At 48.4% G+C, this 15,527-nt stretch overlaps 1 protein-coding gene across 1 annotated transcript; it reads right to left on the reverse strand.

Annotated features, from left to right (window-relative positions):
- Positions 1-10,666: 10,666 nt before the first annotated feature.
- On the reverse strand, positions 10,667-15,156 carry LOC146176750 (uncharacterized). The gene is made up of 3 exons (XM_084581376.1): positions 15,060-15,156; positions 13,595-13,798; positions 10,667-10,749 (listed from the first exon to the last, which is right to left on the reverse strand). The coding sequence occupies exons 1-3, from the start codon at positions 15,154-15,156 to the stop codon at positions 10,667-10,669; spliced, it is 384 nt and encodes a 127-aa protein (XP_084437502.1).
- Between the last annotated feature and the right edge of the window lie 371 nt (positions 15,157-15,527).

Below are 15,527 nucleotides of genomic sequence, written 5' to 3' on the forward strand. Positions count from 1 at the left end.
ACAGCCACAACAACAATAACAGAGGAGAAAATGAAGAAGAAATAAAAAGAAGAGGGAGAGAAAGACACGCGTCGCAACAGACGTCGTCCACCAAGGAAGCGGCGGCGGGTGCAATGACGGCTTACAATAGATAAAAATTCGGTGGCAGGCTAGCCCCCGCCGCAAGCGGCGGTGACCTACCTGTCCCAGCCCCATCAGGGTCAGGATCAGCCACCATCCCCCCAGACATTTACCAAAAAATTCTTCAGGGCACTTTGAATCACTAAAGTACGATTAGGCCATGAAGCCATTCCACTACGCCACCTCTATCTCCCTCTGTTGTTTCATTACCGCCTCTCTCCCTTCCTTTAGGGCGTGTTACATATGTCCGCGGGGAATTGTGACAGATACTGCCTGTTTCTATCCTGTAAATAAGTTTGAAATTCCGCTTATGCCCGCTGCACTAACGCCTTGTAGACGTCTGGGTCTGCTTTTTGTTTTGTGCTGTGTTCGAGGAAGCGGCAATGAAAGCGCGGCACGGATGCCTGGATTGGATGCCCGGCAGGGTAAGCTTCGTTATGCATGGTTGGTTGGTCGTTTGCACAACTTTTATTTCCATCGAAAATGGGCGTCCTCTTCCCCGCCCCCAGCACGCGTGCCTGGGAAGACGGGAAGTCGTGCGCCTAAGGATTAGAGGCTGGCAGGTAGCCCTTGGCTTGTTGCGGCCTCTTCCGCCAGATGGACGGTGTGGTGCTGGATCGCAGGTTCCGCGCTTCTCAGCAGGGTATCCTAGGCTACTCTACTTAATATTTTGTCCTATCCTTGAAGATTGTGGGCACTCCCAAATTATGTGATCGAGGGTCCCTCTCACCCCACACTGTTTGCAAAGAACATTGTCCCGAAAGTCTGGTAGCGCGTGAAACGCCCAGACCGGCTTCATGAACGTATTAGTTTGTAGCCGCCTCCACGCGACAGCTTCTCTAAGATTAGGCTAACATCTAGCGGGGTATCAGTGTATACGGGTCGATGATGTCCCCGTAATGTTGCTGGCGCTCGTCGTACGTCCAGTGTTCGGGGTGCTCGATGGCTAACCCAGAAGTAGAGAGCTCGGGCTAACTCGTGAGCTGACTCGTTACCAGGGACGGCAGCGTGAGCGGGTGTCCAAACTAACTGAATTTTCCTATTCAGCGTTCCCTGGGTGAGGAGTTTGGCTGCCTCCGGAGATATCCTCCCCTTTCCAAAATTTTGAATGGCAGTTTTGCTGTCGCTAATTATAACCTTGGCTTCCGTTCCTACGCAAGCTAGCGCTATCGCAACTTCCTCCGCTGTCTCTATATTGTGGCCTCTGATGGGTGCCGCGGATACCGGCGCCCCTCAGCCATCGACTACCGAGGCTACCGCCGCATCTGTTCTGCCACTTGCCGCATCAACATAGAGTACTTCCTTCGCTCTCATGTTCTTGAACCGTCGCTCTAGAGCTTCGGCTCATTTGGCCCTTCTTTCGACATTAAATTCCATTGAACGCATTCAAAGTCAACGGCATTCCAAATTCATTTATAGATAATTAAAGGCGCAGTATCTGTCACCCGCTGAATCCCGCTATCGTCACGCAGACAAGGGGAATTATAATGAACGTTTCACGATCCGTTGCGTGGCGCAGTTGGTAAAACGCTCGGCTGGATATTCAAGGGATGGAGGTTCGATTTCCGTGAAGACAAGATTATTTTATTTATTTTTAACTATCTTCGTCGAAAGTGCCCCGTCGGGGTGGCGCAGTGGTTACGGCGCTCGAGCTCGACTACTGTTCCCAGTGATGCGGGATCGAATCCCGGCCTCGGCGGCTGCTTTTCTATGGAGGCGAAAAGAAGGGCGCCCGTGTGCTGTGCGATGTCAGTGCACATTAAAGAACCCCAGTTGGTCGAAATTTCCGGAGTCCCCTACTACGGCGTCTCTCATAGCCTGAGTTACTTTGGGACGTTAAACCCTAAAACCAACCAACCATCGAAAGTGTGACACCCTCTGCCGACGGCGCCTGCTTACAATGATGAGGCATTACTGTCGCCTTAAAATGGCCGCCTACGGTTGTCGCGTCCGTCCGTCGGTGCAGGCACTGGTCGGTGTCGCCAGCGATGGCACCTCGAAGAGCTCCATGGCGGAACAGAGATGCACTGAAGCGCAAACCAATGAAACGGTTTCGTGTTCCTGGCCCTACGGGGCTGGGACTGGTAGGGGGCTAGCCTGCCACCGAATTTTGCGGCGGCTGTCGAGTTGCGGTCCTTGGCGCGCATTGAAATGTGGGATTACAGATGACAGGAGCACTACAGAAGATGAGATTTCTGGAGGGAAGGCGCATTATCTGTCACACTTTCTCCGACAAGTGTGGGCTTGGATGGTATGCCGTCGCTCCTGTCGCGTGGCGTTCCTTGGCGCGCGTTCAAGTGTGGGATTGCCGATGGCAGGAACGCTAGACAAGAAGAAACCTGAGGCTTTCGCCTTTTGACTACATTAGTCACTAAAGTCTCTAGTAATGTTTTACACAGTACATAAATATGAGTCCTACGCACAATAACAGTTGCACTTAGAATGCTAAAAACAACGGTACTGTTGAATGAATGGTGACAGATAAAGTTGCTTTCTTCTTGAGCTAGCAGAAAACTCAACCCTTACCGGTTTAATAGGTGTGTTTTCCAGCGTTCTATGCTGATGCACGCACAGCTAGATTTTCGGGCTGTTCATCAGTCGTAGCTTGGGTTCACTCTAACAATATGATATACGCATTTTCCAACGCTGTAATAAGAAGTACACGAAATGCACGTGTTAGGTCTTCAACATCACTGAAAACATGTACGACATTATCATAATTGTATGCAGCCCTACACGATCAAGTGCGGTATTGAGAAGTGGACTATCCAAGGCGAACGTTTAACGATGGGCAGTTTATCCGTGTCTAGTGTCATGCCAAAGCCATAAAAATGGTGACCACCGCCGCTTTTTACCTTTAAAGTTGTTATTGAAGAGCTTCAGTAAGTGTAGATAGTGCTCGATAATGATAGTGGTAGTTAGTGATAGTGATAGGGACAGCAATGATGACTGTGTTGTTGTTGTGGCTGTAGGAAGAAGGAAAAGAAAATGCACGGGCCTGCTACTGGCTCTGTAGCTGAGCCACCTCCGCTGCCTCGTGCAGATAGATTTAAAAAACTGATTTATTTATAGGAAGGGAAAGACACGGTAACTGTCTCACTTGTTTTTCTGTGGACACCGCAACCGCGCCGTAAGGGAAGGGAAGATGGGAGTGAAAGTGGAAAGAGAGAAAGAGGATCCGTAGTGGAGGGCTGCGGAGTAATTTCGACCACCTGGGGATCTTTAACGTGCGCTGACATCGCACAGCACACGACGCCTCTTCGTTTCGCCTCCATCGAATCGCAGCCGCCGAGGTCGGCTTCGAAACCGGGTACTCCGGCACAGTAGTCGGGCGTCTTACCACTGCACCACCCCGGCGGGGCTTGTGCAGATAGAAGCAGATAGAAGAGAATATAGATAAGAAAGAAAAGGAAGAGGGAAAGAAAGACGCGCGCCGCAACAACAGCCGTCGTCCACCACCAGCGGTGGCGTGTGCAATGACGGCCTAGAACAGATAAAAATTCGGTGCCAGGCTAGCCATCGCCACAAGCGGCGGTGACCCACCTGTACCAGCCCCATCAGGGGAGACTCACTGTGACGTGACTCCATCATGACGTGACATCCGGTCATGAAGACCAACACTGATCTGTGATGCTGTGATGTAAGCACGATGCGGCAGCGCTTCTGACCGACAACTTTTACAAAGCCTGCGCACATCCTCCTCTCTCCAGGTCTACATCACGCTAGTTGTCGTTTTAACGCGGTAGCGTTAAGGAGCTCGTGTCGCAGAAAAGCCGGTGTCGTCGGCGTCCAGTGAGCGATAAATCCCGGCATGCACTTCATAAATGAAAAGCAAGTTCCAAGGTGGGCTGGGTGGGAATCGAACAAGGGTCTCCGGAGTGTGAGACGGAGACGCTACCGCTCAGCCACGAGTTCGATGCTTGAAAGCGGTACAAAAGCGCTTCTAGTGAATGCGGTGTTGCCTTAGAAACATGCCGTAGAACGTTATAGTGCAGTGTATATCGGTAATTATGAGCATGTTGCTTACAGAAGTCGCAGTTACACGAGTAGCGAAGTACGTTTCCGCTACATTTCTTCTGCGCTCTGCGCACATGCAGAGCCATCTTGCGGCAAACACAGAAGAACCCCTCCTCGCAATGCGCGGCGCTGCCCCGACACGTGGCGCGCCACTCGCCCCTGACGTTTCGCCGTGCACCCTCACAGGTTGTAGAATCAAGCGTCTTTCATTTCTTTAGATCACTATCTTCGCTCGCCCGCTTCTCCCCTTCGGGCCGCGCGGGTACCGGTGCGAGGATGCCCCAATACCCTTGCGTTTAGTAAGTTTTCTCGACGAGGTGCAATAAGGCTATCGCGTTCCACTCTTGAAGGCGAAGCTTAAGCGTCTTCCAAGTTTTCTCCCCACACCGTTGGTGTTGGGACGGTACACCATCGCTACTGTCGCGTGGCGTTCCTTGGAGCACGTTCAAGTGTGGGATTGCAGATGGCAGGAACGCTAGAGAAAATGAGAATTTTGGTTGGTCGCTTCGATTTTGGTGGCTGAGGATGTCACTTCTCTGTCGACCAATCAGGTGCGGCGCTCGCCCGGACAGCTTTGTTCGACGACAGTATGAGCCAATAAAGGCTTTCTCCGAACGTTCCCGGAAACAGGTTCGAGCGAAAATGTTTGTTTGATCCCGGCCTCGGCGGCTGCGTTTCGATGGAGGCGAAACGAAGTGGCGTCCGTGTGCTGTGCGATGTCAGCGCACGTTAAAGATCCCCAGGTGGTCGAAATTACTCCGTAGCCCCCCACTACGGCTCCCCTTTCTCTCTTTCCACTTTCACTCCCACCTTACTCCCTTCCCTTACGGCGCGGTTCAGGTGTCCACAGAGCAAGTGTGACAGATACTGCGCCTTTCCCTTCCTATGAACCAACCAACCAACCAAAATGTTTGAGCAGTGCCTGGCTTTACGGGGCTGAAACGCGTATTTGGGTTTGCTCGGTACGGTGGCTCCGCAAGGGACAAAACGACAGAAGAGACGAAGAAAGCGCGCTGTTCCGACTAGCATCTACCGCCTCCAGAGGCAGCGCAAGCGGTTCAGGTTTCCAGGGAAACACGTGTGACAGATACTGCGCCTTTCCCATCCTGTGAACCAATTAATAATTAATAATAATAATAATAATAATAATAATAATAATAATAATAATAATAATAATAATAATAATAATAATAATAATAATAATAATAATAATAATAATAATAATAATAATAATAATAATAATAATAATAATAATAATAATAATAATAATAATACATGACGCCCATTGAAAAAGCATGCGCCGCGAATTGCTAGACAGCTCGGCTCCTGAGGGCGGTAGACGCTATTCGGAACAGCCCGCTTTCTTCGTCTCTCCTGTCGTTTTCTCACCACTTTCACCTCGAAAGACGCATCTTCCCTCCACCGCATAAATCGCTCACGAAGACCCAGGAGACCACATAGCGTCGCTTTCAAACCCACTCCCACCCCAAACCGTTGTACTTTCGCTCATGTACCCCGGGCAATACTCCCCCCAGTGTAGCAAGTGCGGCGACAGAGCCACACTAGACCCCATCCTGTGGAACTGTCCGGAGGATCCACCTCCCTCGGACTTAATTCAGCTCCTAACTTCCCAGCAGTGGGAGGCCGTGCTGCTCAGCTCTGACCCGGAGATCCAATTTCGGGCAGTGCAGCGGGCCAACGAGGTCGCGGTTAGCCATGGGCTGACGGCCATCTAGCGCGACTAAGAACTCACCTTGAACCACTTTCTGCCGGTGTATAAATGTTTTCCAATCCAATCCAATTCAATCTCTTGCGGAGCCACCGTACCGAGCAAACCCAAGTACGCGGGTGGGACGAAAGGTCAATGCCGCTGGCGGCAGGGGCTAGCCAGCCACCGAATTTTTATCTGTTGTAGGCCGTCATTGCACCCGTCACCGCTTAGATGGTGGACGACGGCTGTTGTTGCGGCGCGCGTCTTTCTCTCCCTCTTCCTTCTCTTCTCTATTTTTTCTGGGTGGTGGAGTGGTAAGACGCCCGACTACTGTGCCGGATGACCCGGGTTCGAACCCAACTTCGGCGGCTGCGTTTCGATGGAGGCGAAACGGAGGCGTCCGTGTGCTGTGCGATGTCAGCGCACATTAGATTCCCAGGTGGTGGAAATTACTCTGTAGCCCTCCACTACGACTCCTATTTCTCCCTTTCCACTTTCACTTTCACCTTCCTTCCTTCCCTTACGGCGCGGTTGAGGTGTCCACAGAAAACAAGTGAGACAGTTACCGCGCCTTTTCTTTCCTATAAATCAATCAAATCAATCAATCAATAAATCTCTTTTGTCTGCACGAGGCAGTGAAGGGGGCTCAGCTACAGAGCCAGTAGCAGGCCCGTGCATTTTCTTTTCCTTCTTCCCATGGCCACAACAGCAGCCCCGCCGGGGTGGTGCAGTGGTAAGACGCCCGATTACTGTGCCGGAGTACCCGGGCTCAAACCGACCACGGCGGCTGCGTTTCGATGGAGGCGAAACGAAGAGGCGTCAGTGTACTGTGCGATGTCAGTTGTTGTGTTGTTGCGGCTGTAGAAAAAAGGAAAAGAAAATGCACGGGCCTGCTACTGGCTCTGTAGCTGAGCCACCTCCGCTGCCTCGTGCGGGCAGAAGACAAGATATAGAAGAAAAAAAAAAGGAGGGAGAGAAAGACGCGCGCCGCAGCAACTGCCGTCGTGCACCACCACCGAACGGTGGCGGGTGCAATGACGGCCTACAACAGATGAAAATTCGGTGGCTGGCTAGCCCCTGCCGCAAGCGGCCTTAGCCCACCGGCCCAACCCCGTAGGATCGGTAAAGTTCCCCAGGTGGTCAAAATTACTCCATAGCCTTTCCCTACGGCTCCTCTTTCTCTCTTCCCGCTTTCACTCCCACCTTCCTTCCTCTCCTTACGGCGCGGTTGAGGCTTCCACAGATGGATGAGAAATGAAGAGGCGTCCGTGTGCTGTGCGATGTCAGCACACGTTAAGGATCTCCAGGTGGTCAAAATTACTCCGTAGCCCTTCACGACGACTCCTATTTCTCTTTCCACTTTCACTTTCCTCCCTTCCCTTACGGCGCGGTTGAGGTGTGCACAGAAAACAAGTGAGACAGTTACCGCGCCTTTCCCTTCCTATAAATCAATAAATCAATCAGCCACGTGAATAGATGACCAGTGCTAGAACGAGCGCTTCGGAACACGGTAGATTTCGCCTCAGTCGGCGGTGCTGCTCCTCCAGATACTCTGCAATAAATGTAGACGCGGTCGGCACTTCCTGGTGACTGGAACAGCTGGTGACCCGGACATGATTCGAACACACCTCTGATCACGTCCTGGTCACCTCTTGCGGAGGTAACCGCTAAGGGGCAACAGTGTGCATATATAGAAATTTGGAGCAGCGGTGGCGGCAGCGCCCGACCGAGGCAAACGTTTCGAAGTGTTATGAGACGAATTGCTAGATGCTCTTCGCCACGCGTGTCGCTACAATACAATGCGGCAGTGCGATGTGCAGTGCTGCTTGCTCTATATGCTCATACGCCAGATTTCAAGCAGTGCTCGGAGTAGGGGAGAGAACGTACAACTACATAAAATACTTCTTATCGGGCAGAAAAGCCTGCATGATATTTCAAAATTTAGAATCTCCTACGATAGAGTTAGGAAGCAAAGGCACACCACAGGGATCAGTGCTATCGCCTTTCCTATTCAACGTAAACTTAACCAAATCAAGTGGCTAAATTTTAGCATGTATGCGAGCGATATTAACCTCTGGATTAACCATGGGAGCGATGCGAGTACGGAGGAACGCCTGCAGGCAGCGACCGACATTATTGTCGATTACGCGGCTAAAGGGGACTTTCGTGCTCCCCGCATAAATCTGAGTTGTTCGTTTATAACCCAAAGTACCTCCGCTGCAAGAATAGCCGGGAGTTTCATATTCAGGTCGAGGGCAAACTGGTGCCAAAAGTAGATCAGATCAAGACTTTGAGGATTCAATCCCACGGCCATAACGGAAAGGTCCTGAAAAAATTAGAAAGTTACTCGATGCAAACCCTCGGGCTCTTGAGTAGGGTCGCCACTAAAGGAAGGGGCCTCAAGGAGAGAAATTTACTAAAACTAATTTAGGCATACGTAATAAGCAGAATCAGTTATGCCACGCACTACCTGGACATCAAGGCCGGCGAAAAAGAGAAGTTAGACTGCCTGATTCGAAGATGCGTTAAGGAGACGCTAGGACTGCCCATGGGTACCTGGAGCGAACGACTGCTCGAACTCGGGGTGCATAACACGTGGGCAGAATTGGCGGAGGCAGTGCGAGTCTCCCAATTAGAGAGACTAAGCACGACCGAGACGGGCAGGGTAATCCTTGCAAAAGTAGGCCTCAACCCAGACAGGGGAGTTCAAAAAGAAGTCACAATTTATAGTGAAATCAGGAATGCCTTGGTAGTCCCCCCTTCCCTGGGAATATGCATCCAGAATGTAATGTCGGAAGAAGGGCCAAACGAGCCGAAGCTCTAGAGCGACGGTTCAAGAACATAGGTGCAAAAGAAGTAGTCTATGTTGATGCGGCAAATGGCTGAGCAGGTGCGGCGGTAGCTTCGGTAGTCGATGGCAGAGGGGCACCGGTATCTGCGGCAGCCTTCAGAGGCCGCAACACAGTGACTGCGGAGGAAGTTGCGATAGCGCTAGCTTGCGTAGGAACAGAAGCCAAGTTCATAATTAGCGACAGCAAAAACTGCCATTCAAATTTTCGGAAGGGGAGGATATCGCTGGAGGCGGCCAAAATCCTCACCCAAAGAACGATAAATAGGAAAATTCAGTTAATTTGGACACCCGCTCATGCTGCCGTTCTTGGTATGAGGCGGCTAACGAGCTAGCCCGAGCTCTCTACATCCGAGTAGCCGTCGAGCCCTCCCGAACACTGGGCATACGACGAGCGTCTGCAAAATTACGTGGATTCATTGACCATTTTAAATTGGGACGTAGACTGGTATCCTCGGCAGATGTTAGACTAAATAATAGAGAAGTTGTCGCGTGGAGGCGGCTACAAACTAATACGTTCATGAACCCGGTCTGGGTGTTTCACGCACTACCAGACCTTAGGGATAATGATCTCTGCAAACACTGTGGGGCGAGAGGGACCCTCGACCACATAATTTGGGAGTGCCCACAATCTCCAGGGATAGGACAAAATATAACAAGTAGAGAAGCCTGGGATACCCTGCTGCGAAGCGCGGACCCTGCGATCCAGCACCGCACCGTCCATCTGGCGGAAGAGGCCGCAACAAGCCAAGGGCTACCGGCCAGCCTCTAATCCGCGGGCTCACGACTCCCCGTTTCCGATGGAATTAAAAGTTGTACAACCAACCAATCAAGCAGTGAACTTCGTCAGCAAGCACCCACAAAGAAAATTTATTTAGAAATATATGGCTATCACATATAATAAAATTCCACCGCGGGAAAGACAATGACTCGACTGCATGCAGTAGAATGGCATGCTGTAAAATATTCGTAGTTAAAAAGGGCTGGTTTCGGTTTGTTAAGCTGTAATAAAAACGATTTATTATACATTACTGATCTTTCAACTCTATTATTGTATGTGTCATGTTGAGTGCAACTGTTATTATGGATTGAGATTTGATACATATTATGAGAACACCGCTAGTAGTTATTTAAAGACATGGCTAGCCCAAGAACTAGCTGGTATGGAATAATAATAATAATAATAATAATAATAATAATAATAATAATAATAATAATAATAATAATAATAATAATAATAATAATAATAATAATAATAATAATAATAATAATAATAATAATAATAATAATAATAATAATAATAATAATCAGCCTGACTATACTCATTGCAGGGCGAATGCCTCTCCCATATTTCTCCACTTAACCCGGTTCTGTGCTAGCTGCATCCACTTGACCCCCGCGAACTTCCTACCCTCATCCGCCCGCCTAACTTTCTGCCGCCCCCTGCTACGCTTTCCTTCTCTTGGAATACAGGTTGTTACCCTAAGCGACCATCGGTTATCCTCTCTTCGCACTAAATGTCCTGCCCATGCCCATTTCTTCTTAATTTCCACTAGAATGTCGGTAACTTGAGTTATTTCTCTGACCCACTCTGCACGCTTCCTATCTCTTAATGTTGCCCCTACTATTTTTCGTTCTATAGCCCTCTGGGTTGTCCTCAGCGTAAGTAGAACTCTCTTGGTTAGCCTCCACGTTTCAGCCCCATAGGTGAGTACAGGTAAGATGCAACTGTTGTATAGTTTCCTCTTGAGCGTTACCGGTAAGCTGGTAGTCATTGTCTGCGAGGGCTTGCCAAATGCGCTCCATCCCAATCTTATTCTTCTTGTTGGAATCACAAGATGTTAATTAGTGTCTTAATGGCCTTTGCTGTCTTCCAGAAGGATGAGAACAGAAGAGACTACACAGTAGCCTGCTCACAGTATTTACTCCAAAACCCGTGCATAAAAGCAGCTTAAGGAAGAGTTTGCCAATCAAAGAGATTGCTTTATGCCAGTTGCTCTGACTCCAGAAGGCTGAACCTTCTTGTCCTTTGAAACCGGTTTCACCTTCGGTGCTGTAAGAAAAGAACAAAAGAAAGTTCTTACTGGGATGATACAGGTAAAAAACGTCAGAATCCTTTTTCCTACAGCTCAAATGTAGAATTGGACATCTATCCCTAATTGTTAGAGCAGAACCCCGATAAATGTGCCCGGAATTCAATTTTCGAAATTTGGTTATGATTACGAAAGGTCAATGTTCTAGATCTGTAGGCAACAGTTAGATGGTTAATCAGAAGGGGTTAGCTTCAGTGAAGCGAAAAAAATTTCAAAAGACAATCAAGTTCTGTTTTTAATTATATTGGTATGACGCGGCACAGGAATGGCTACCGTCTGTGTCTCCCCATTCGGTTATACTTGGAGAGCATGAACTTTGCTACTCATTGAATAATTTATTCCTTCACTAATTTGTTTATTTATGCTTTATTTCACACATAAAATAGGCATACAGCAGTAAGATACCCCAGTATGTCACACATCACCTGAATGAAGTCGTGTTTTCCACAAACCATAGGAACGTGGTGTAGCCGTGGTCAACCAATACGAAGTCCAAGAGTCCCGAAAGGTATGATTCCAATCAAAGCTTCCCATCTCAAAAGAGTATCTCGCGCTGTTCGCTACTGCCATGCTGTTTGATATCATGCCGTCGCAGAATGTGCTGAATAAACCAATGTTCGGCCATGTCAACTGCCCTTCTACCATATGCAACAGCCATGTGTGCGATTTTTACCTGACAACTTTGAGCAGGCCATATTCTGCGGAGGGCAGACCATTAACACTCCTGCTGCGGACCCTTTTTCGGATCGACGATCAAGGGTATGATCCTTACCATATGGGAACCAAAGACACACCCCAGGATGCTGTGCTATTGCCCTTGCTGTTCAACGCAGCCATGATAGACCTCCCCAAACTACTGCAGCAGGTAGAGGGGGTGTACCATGCACGTTACACCGATGATATCCCCCATGGACCAACACAGGATCTATCTGTGTCATGGAGGGGAGCCTCCAGCAGGCAGCCACTATAGTCGAGACGCATGCTAATGCCTGTGGACTCATCTGCGCTCCCACCAAATCATAAATGCTACACATTCACGTCGCCAAGACCTATCCCATCTCGATAAAATCACCTTGCTCGAGGAGCATCCATTTTACTTGCAGATCTATTGATACTTAATTGGCGCTTTTGATTCTTGACACCACAATGAATGAACAAGGAAGGGCAGGCATGCGAATAGATTCGAGTGCATGTGGCCAAGGGGAAGCACTCTCTGCACCGCGGTCATACTTAGTAACCCCCTCTCCCCCCCCCCCCCCCGATTTGTATTCGGATCCGGAGCCCTCCACTACGGCACCCCTTTCTCTCTATCTACTTTCCCTCCCACCTTCCCCCTTCCCTTACGGTGCGGTTCAGGCGTCGACAGAAGGAGTGTGATAGATTCCTTTCTTTTCCTGTGAACCAATTATTATGCCTGAACTGCATTTGCTGCAGGGCGGAGACAATGCAATGTTAACACTCAAGCAAGGTGCCAACAGGAACGTTCATCTTATGGAGCAGACGTGAATTAATTGCTTTGTAGTCGAAGTGAACAATTAGATTTATATGTTCGACGCTCCAAATCGACTCATGCTGTGTAAGACACTGCAGTGGAAGATTCTGGAAATTTCGGCTACCTGGGTTAACGTGCAATTATATGGCACAATACCGGGGCACATTGCTTCACGTCTGCACCAACAAATGGCGGCTCGCGGCATGGACTTGGTTGCATGTCGCTCGGTTCCGCAGTCAAGCGCCCTAAACACTGAGCCACCGTGGTAGGGCAAGATAAAAAGTGGGTAGGTCATGCTATGCAAATGCAAGATAACCGATTTTCCCTAAAGGTAAAGCAGTGCCTTTCAGGAGCAGGCAAGTGAAGCAAGAGGCGGCAGTAAGGTTGACAAATAAGATTCAAAAGTTCAGGGGAATATAGAGCGGCTGAGCCTTGTGCGACAATAGACGTGTCCAGGCTGGGGACATCGAATATGATGATGCCATAACAGCTAGAAATTAATGCTGTGCTTCATAATGGGCACACAACAATCATTCTGTTGGACCCAATGTTAAGAGTGTCTTTAGGACGCGGCTGGAATACAACCTGTATATTTTGTGGCACTTCTTATGCGGTTCAGTCACATTTAGAAATAGACATGAGTGCTTTGTACGCTCGTTTATAAATCTATTGGCGACTATTGCTTAGCGCCGCTAATAAAAATTCCTCATCCTTCGCGTCAAACACTTTCACTAAAGTAGTTTTGAAAATAATGAAGCCAAATGTACAATATGTATCATTCAGTGGCTTTATTCTTGCCTTCATTACTCTCTTTGGCTATTTATACAGATTACTTGTTGGTTTAAACACTGATTCACACGCATAAGTAAAAAACTCACTCGCATATTTCTTGCGGCAATAGAAATCACGATAAAAATGCGAATTATTAGTTGCATTCAGTCTTAGCCGACATTATTCCATCTCACTTAAGATTGTTTTCCGCAAAATTGGGAGTCAGGTAACAGTATAAAATTAGAAAAGACTCCTGGTGTGTCTTGAGATATGCAGGAGCTCTGTAGTTCAGATATTCTGTAATAGTTTCTTAAAATTACCAGGAACAGTGACACATGAATGACGTTCGCAAAGACTTTATCGACAGACTTTAATAGAGTTCGCGACCGCCATCAGGCGACCGCGAACCTTTATAGAAACCCATGTCAGAAATGGGTGGCCCAAGGTCCAACAGTCACATGTTAGAACGCGTTTTCACGTGATCATGAGTCATATTAAGACCATAAGAACTGCAGGACATATATACAGAGGGGTAATCTCACCCTTGGTTTTCGCTGGAGGCTTCGTACTTTTCTTCGTCTTTGGCTTGTGCTTTCCAGATGGTGGACAGTTGCACAGGTAGTCCTCTTTCCTAGGCCTTCCCGTGCCGGAGATAGTGGTGGGGCGTGCCTTGCGGCACTTGCAGCCACGCTCACGCACCAGGCGGGCCGCCTCCTCGCGGCTAAGCAGGATCATTTTGTTGCCTCCTGCGAGCAGCATCACGCACTTGTCTGAAGTGATAATCCTCATTGGAGGTAGCCCATTGAGTGGGAGACATGAGTGGTCTCGAAGAAAAAAATATATCTGGGGCGATCTCAAGTCGGGGTACAAAGCGGACGCCTGCTTGCCATTGTCGGGATTTTTAACCTTAGCGGGGCGACATGTCTTCGGAGCCTTGGTCTATTAAGTAGACGATATTGTGCTGCAAGTTTGTGGACGAGTGAGCAGTGACAATAAACGATTATTCAGAACCTTCGTAGACGCTTATTCAATGATTTGGTATATGTTGGAGGGATTGACGATTTTTATAATAAAACTAAGATCAATTAAGCAAATGTTTTTTTTTGCCTTTTCAGAATAATTTGAAGAGTTTGATCAGAGCCGAATTCAATATGAGGTTTTCGATTAGTTTTTCAATGGCTTGCACCGAAGGCGAACACGGGACACTCTATGTTTATTTGACAACTATTTCAAAGCGTGCCTATCCTAACGAAGCAGAACTTGCAACCTCAATGTTTCGAACTCAATGGGAGGAGAGTTCGGTGCCACGCCGTGGTCTACGCGTGAAGTGTTCTACGCTGGCGACACGACGAGGTTCAAAGAGGTATGGCACACCATGCCTTTATACCCAGTATAACAAGCCATGGCTTAAATTATAGTCCGTTTTAGCAACTGGGAAACGGTGCTTTGTTTCTCGCTGTCAAACAAGGGGTAATTACTTAATGACCAGGACATGATAGTCACAAAGCTAACCCATACGAACTTGGCGCTGTGTATCCCCCCCGCGGAAGCCACTGTAGAGTCATTCTGACAGCTGTTGCATTGGTTGCTTGCGGCAGTCAGTCGCGGTTTGTCTTACGCATAAATTATCGTTTTTTTTTTTGCGAATAAATGCATCAGTAACGCCATTCAAGAATTAGTTTGGTAATAAATGCTGCTTACAGCTGCGACATTGCCACATGACTTGCTTTCATTACTAACTGATTCGTTTTCGGTTCAGTTTTGAAGTAGGAATATTCGCCTGCCCCTTGCCAGTACCAATTATGCTCGGAGCTGGTAGCATAGAGAAGGTTGTCGTAGTTCATAAATGTGTTTATTTGATACTCGTTCAGGTCCGGTACATGGCAAGTGAAAATAATCGGTGGTCCAGACACTTGTATGGCTAGATGCTCATTTCATGAGTCCGTGCTTATTGTAGTGATTGACAATAATTGGGAAACAATATAAAAGCAGGCGCATAATACTCACCAAACCTACTGGCCAAGGTGAAGGCGCCCCACGCCACCACGATGACGCCACCGAAAAAGCCGACAGTTATCAGAATGCTCTTACGGTCCCACACCATCGGCCTGTAATGTGGAAACAATGCATTAAATGCTGACCTGCATTGCGCAGCATGTGACTGATGACGTGTGGGCCAACAGGATGGCTGGGTGACTTCAAGATTATGCTGCTGGGGCCAAGTTAGATGGTTAGAATCGCTGCTGTGTAGTGGCAACCGCATTACAACAAGGCGAAATAACGAAACAAATGTACGTGTATTGATGAAAAGTGCACATGAATTAGATAAGTGCTGGCTGATGTACTCATTTCCAGGCTACCCCTAAACTGTCTCTCGTGGTGGCCGCGTCGTTTCATCGGGAAGTCAAAACTCACATTCTTTACCGTTATTTTATATAGTTTCGCCCCGAAGAAGTAGGAAACGATATGTAAATT

Source organism: Amblyomma maculatum, chromosome 10, assembly GCF_055883805.1.
Source record: "Amblyomma maculatum isolate TAMU_Amacu chromosome 10, ASM5588380v1, whole genome shotgun sequence".
Classification (NCBI taxonomy): Eukaryota; Metazoa; Arthropoda; class Arachnida; order Ixodida; family Ixodidae; genus Amblyomma; species Amblyomma maculatum.

Bases quoted from the DNA above. Each gene is read 5' to 3' on its own strand.
- LOC146176750 (XM_084581376.1), bottom strand. From the start codon at position 15,156: ATGGTGTGGGACCGTAAGAGCATTCTGATAACTGTCGGCTTTTTCGGT. The intron at 13,799-15,059 runs GTGAGTATTATG...TGCTGCTCGCAG, and splicing joins CACCTTGGCCAGTAGGTTTG to GAGGCAACAAAATGATCCTG. The intron at 10,750-13,594 runs GTGAGATTACCC...CTTTTCTTACAG, and splicing joins GCCTCCAGCGAAAACCAAGG to CACCGAAGGTGAAACCGGTT.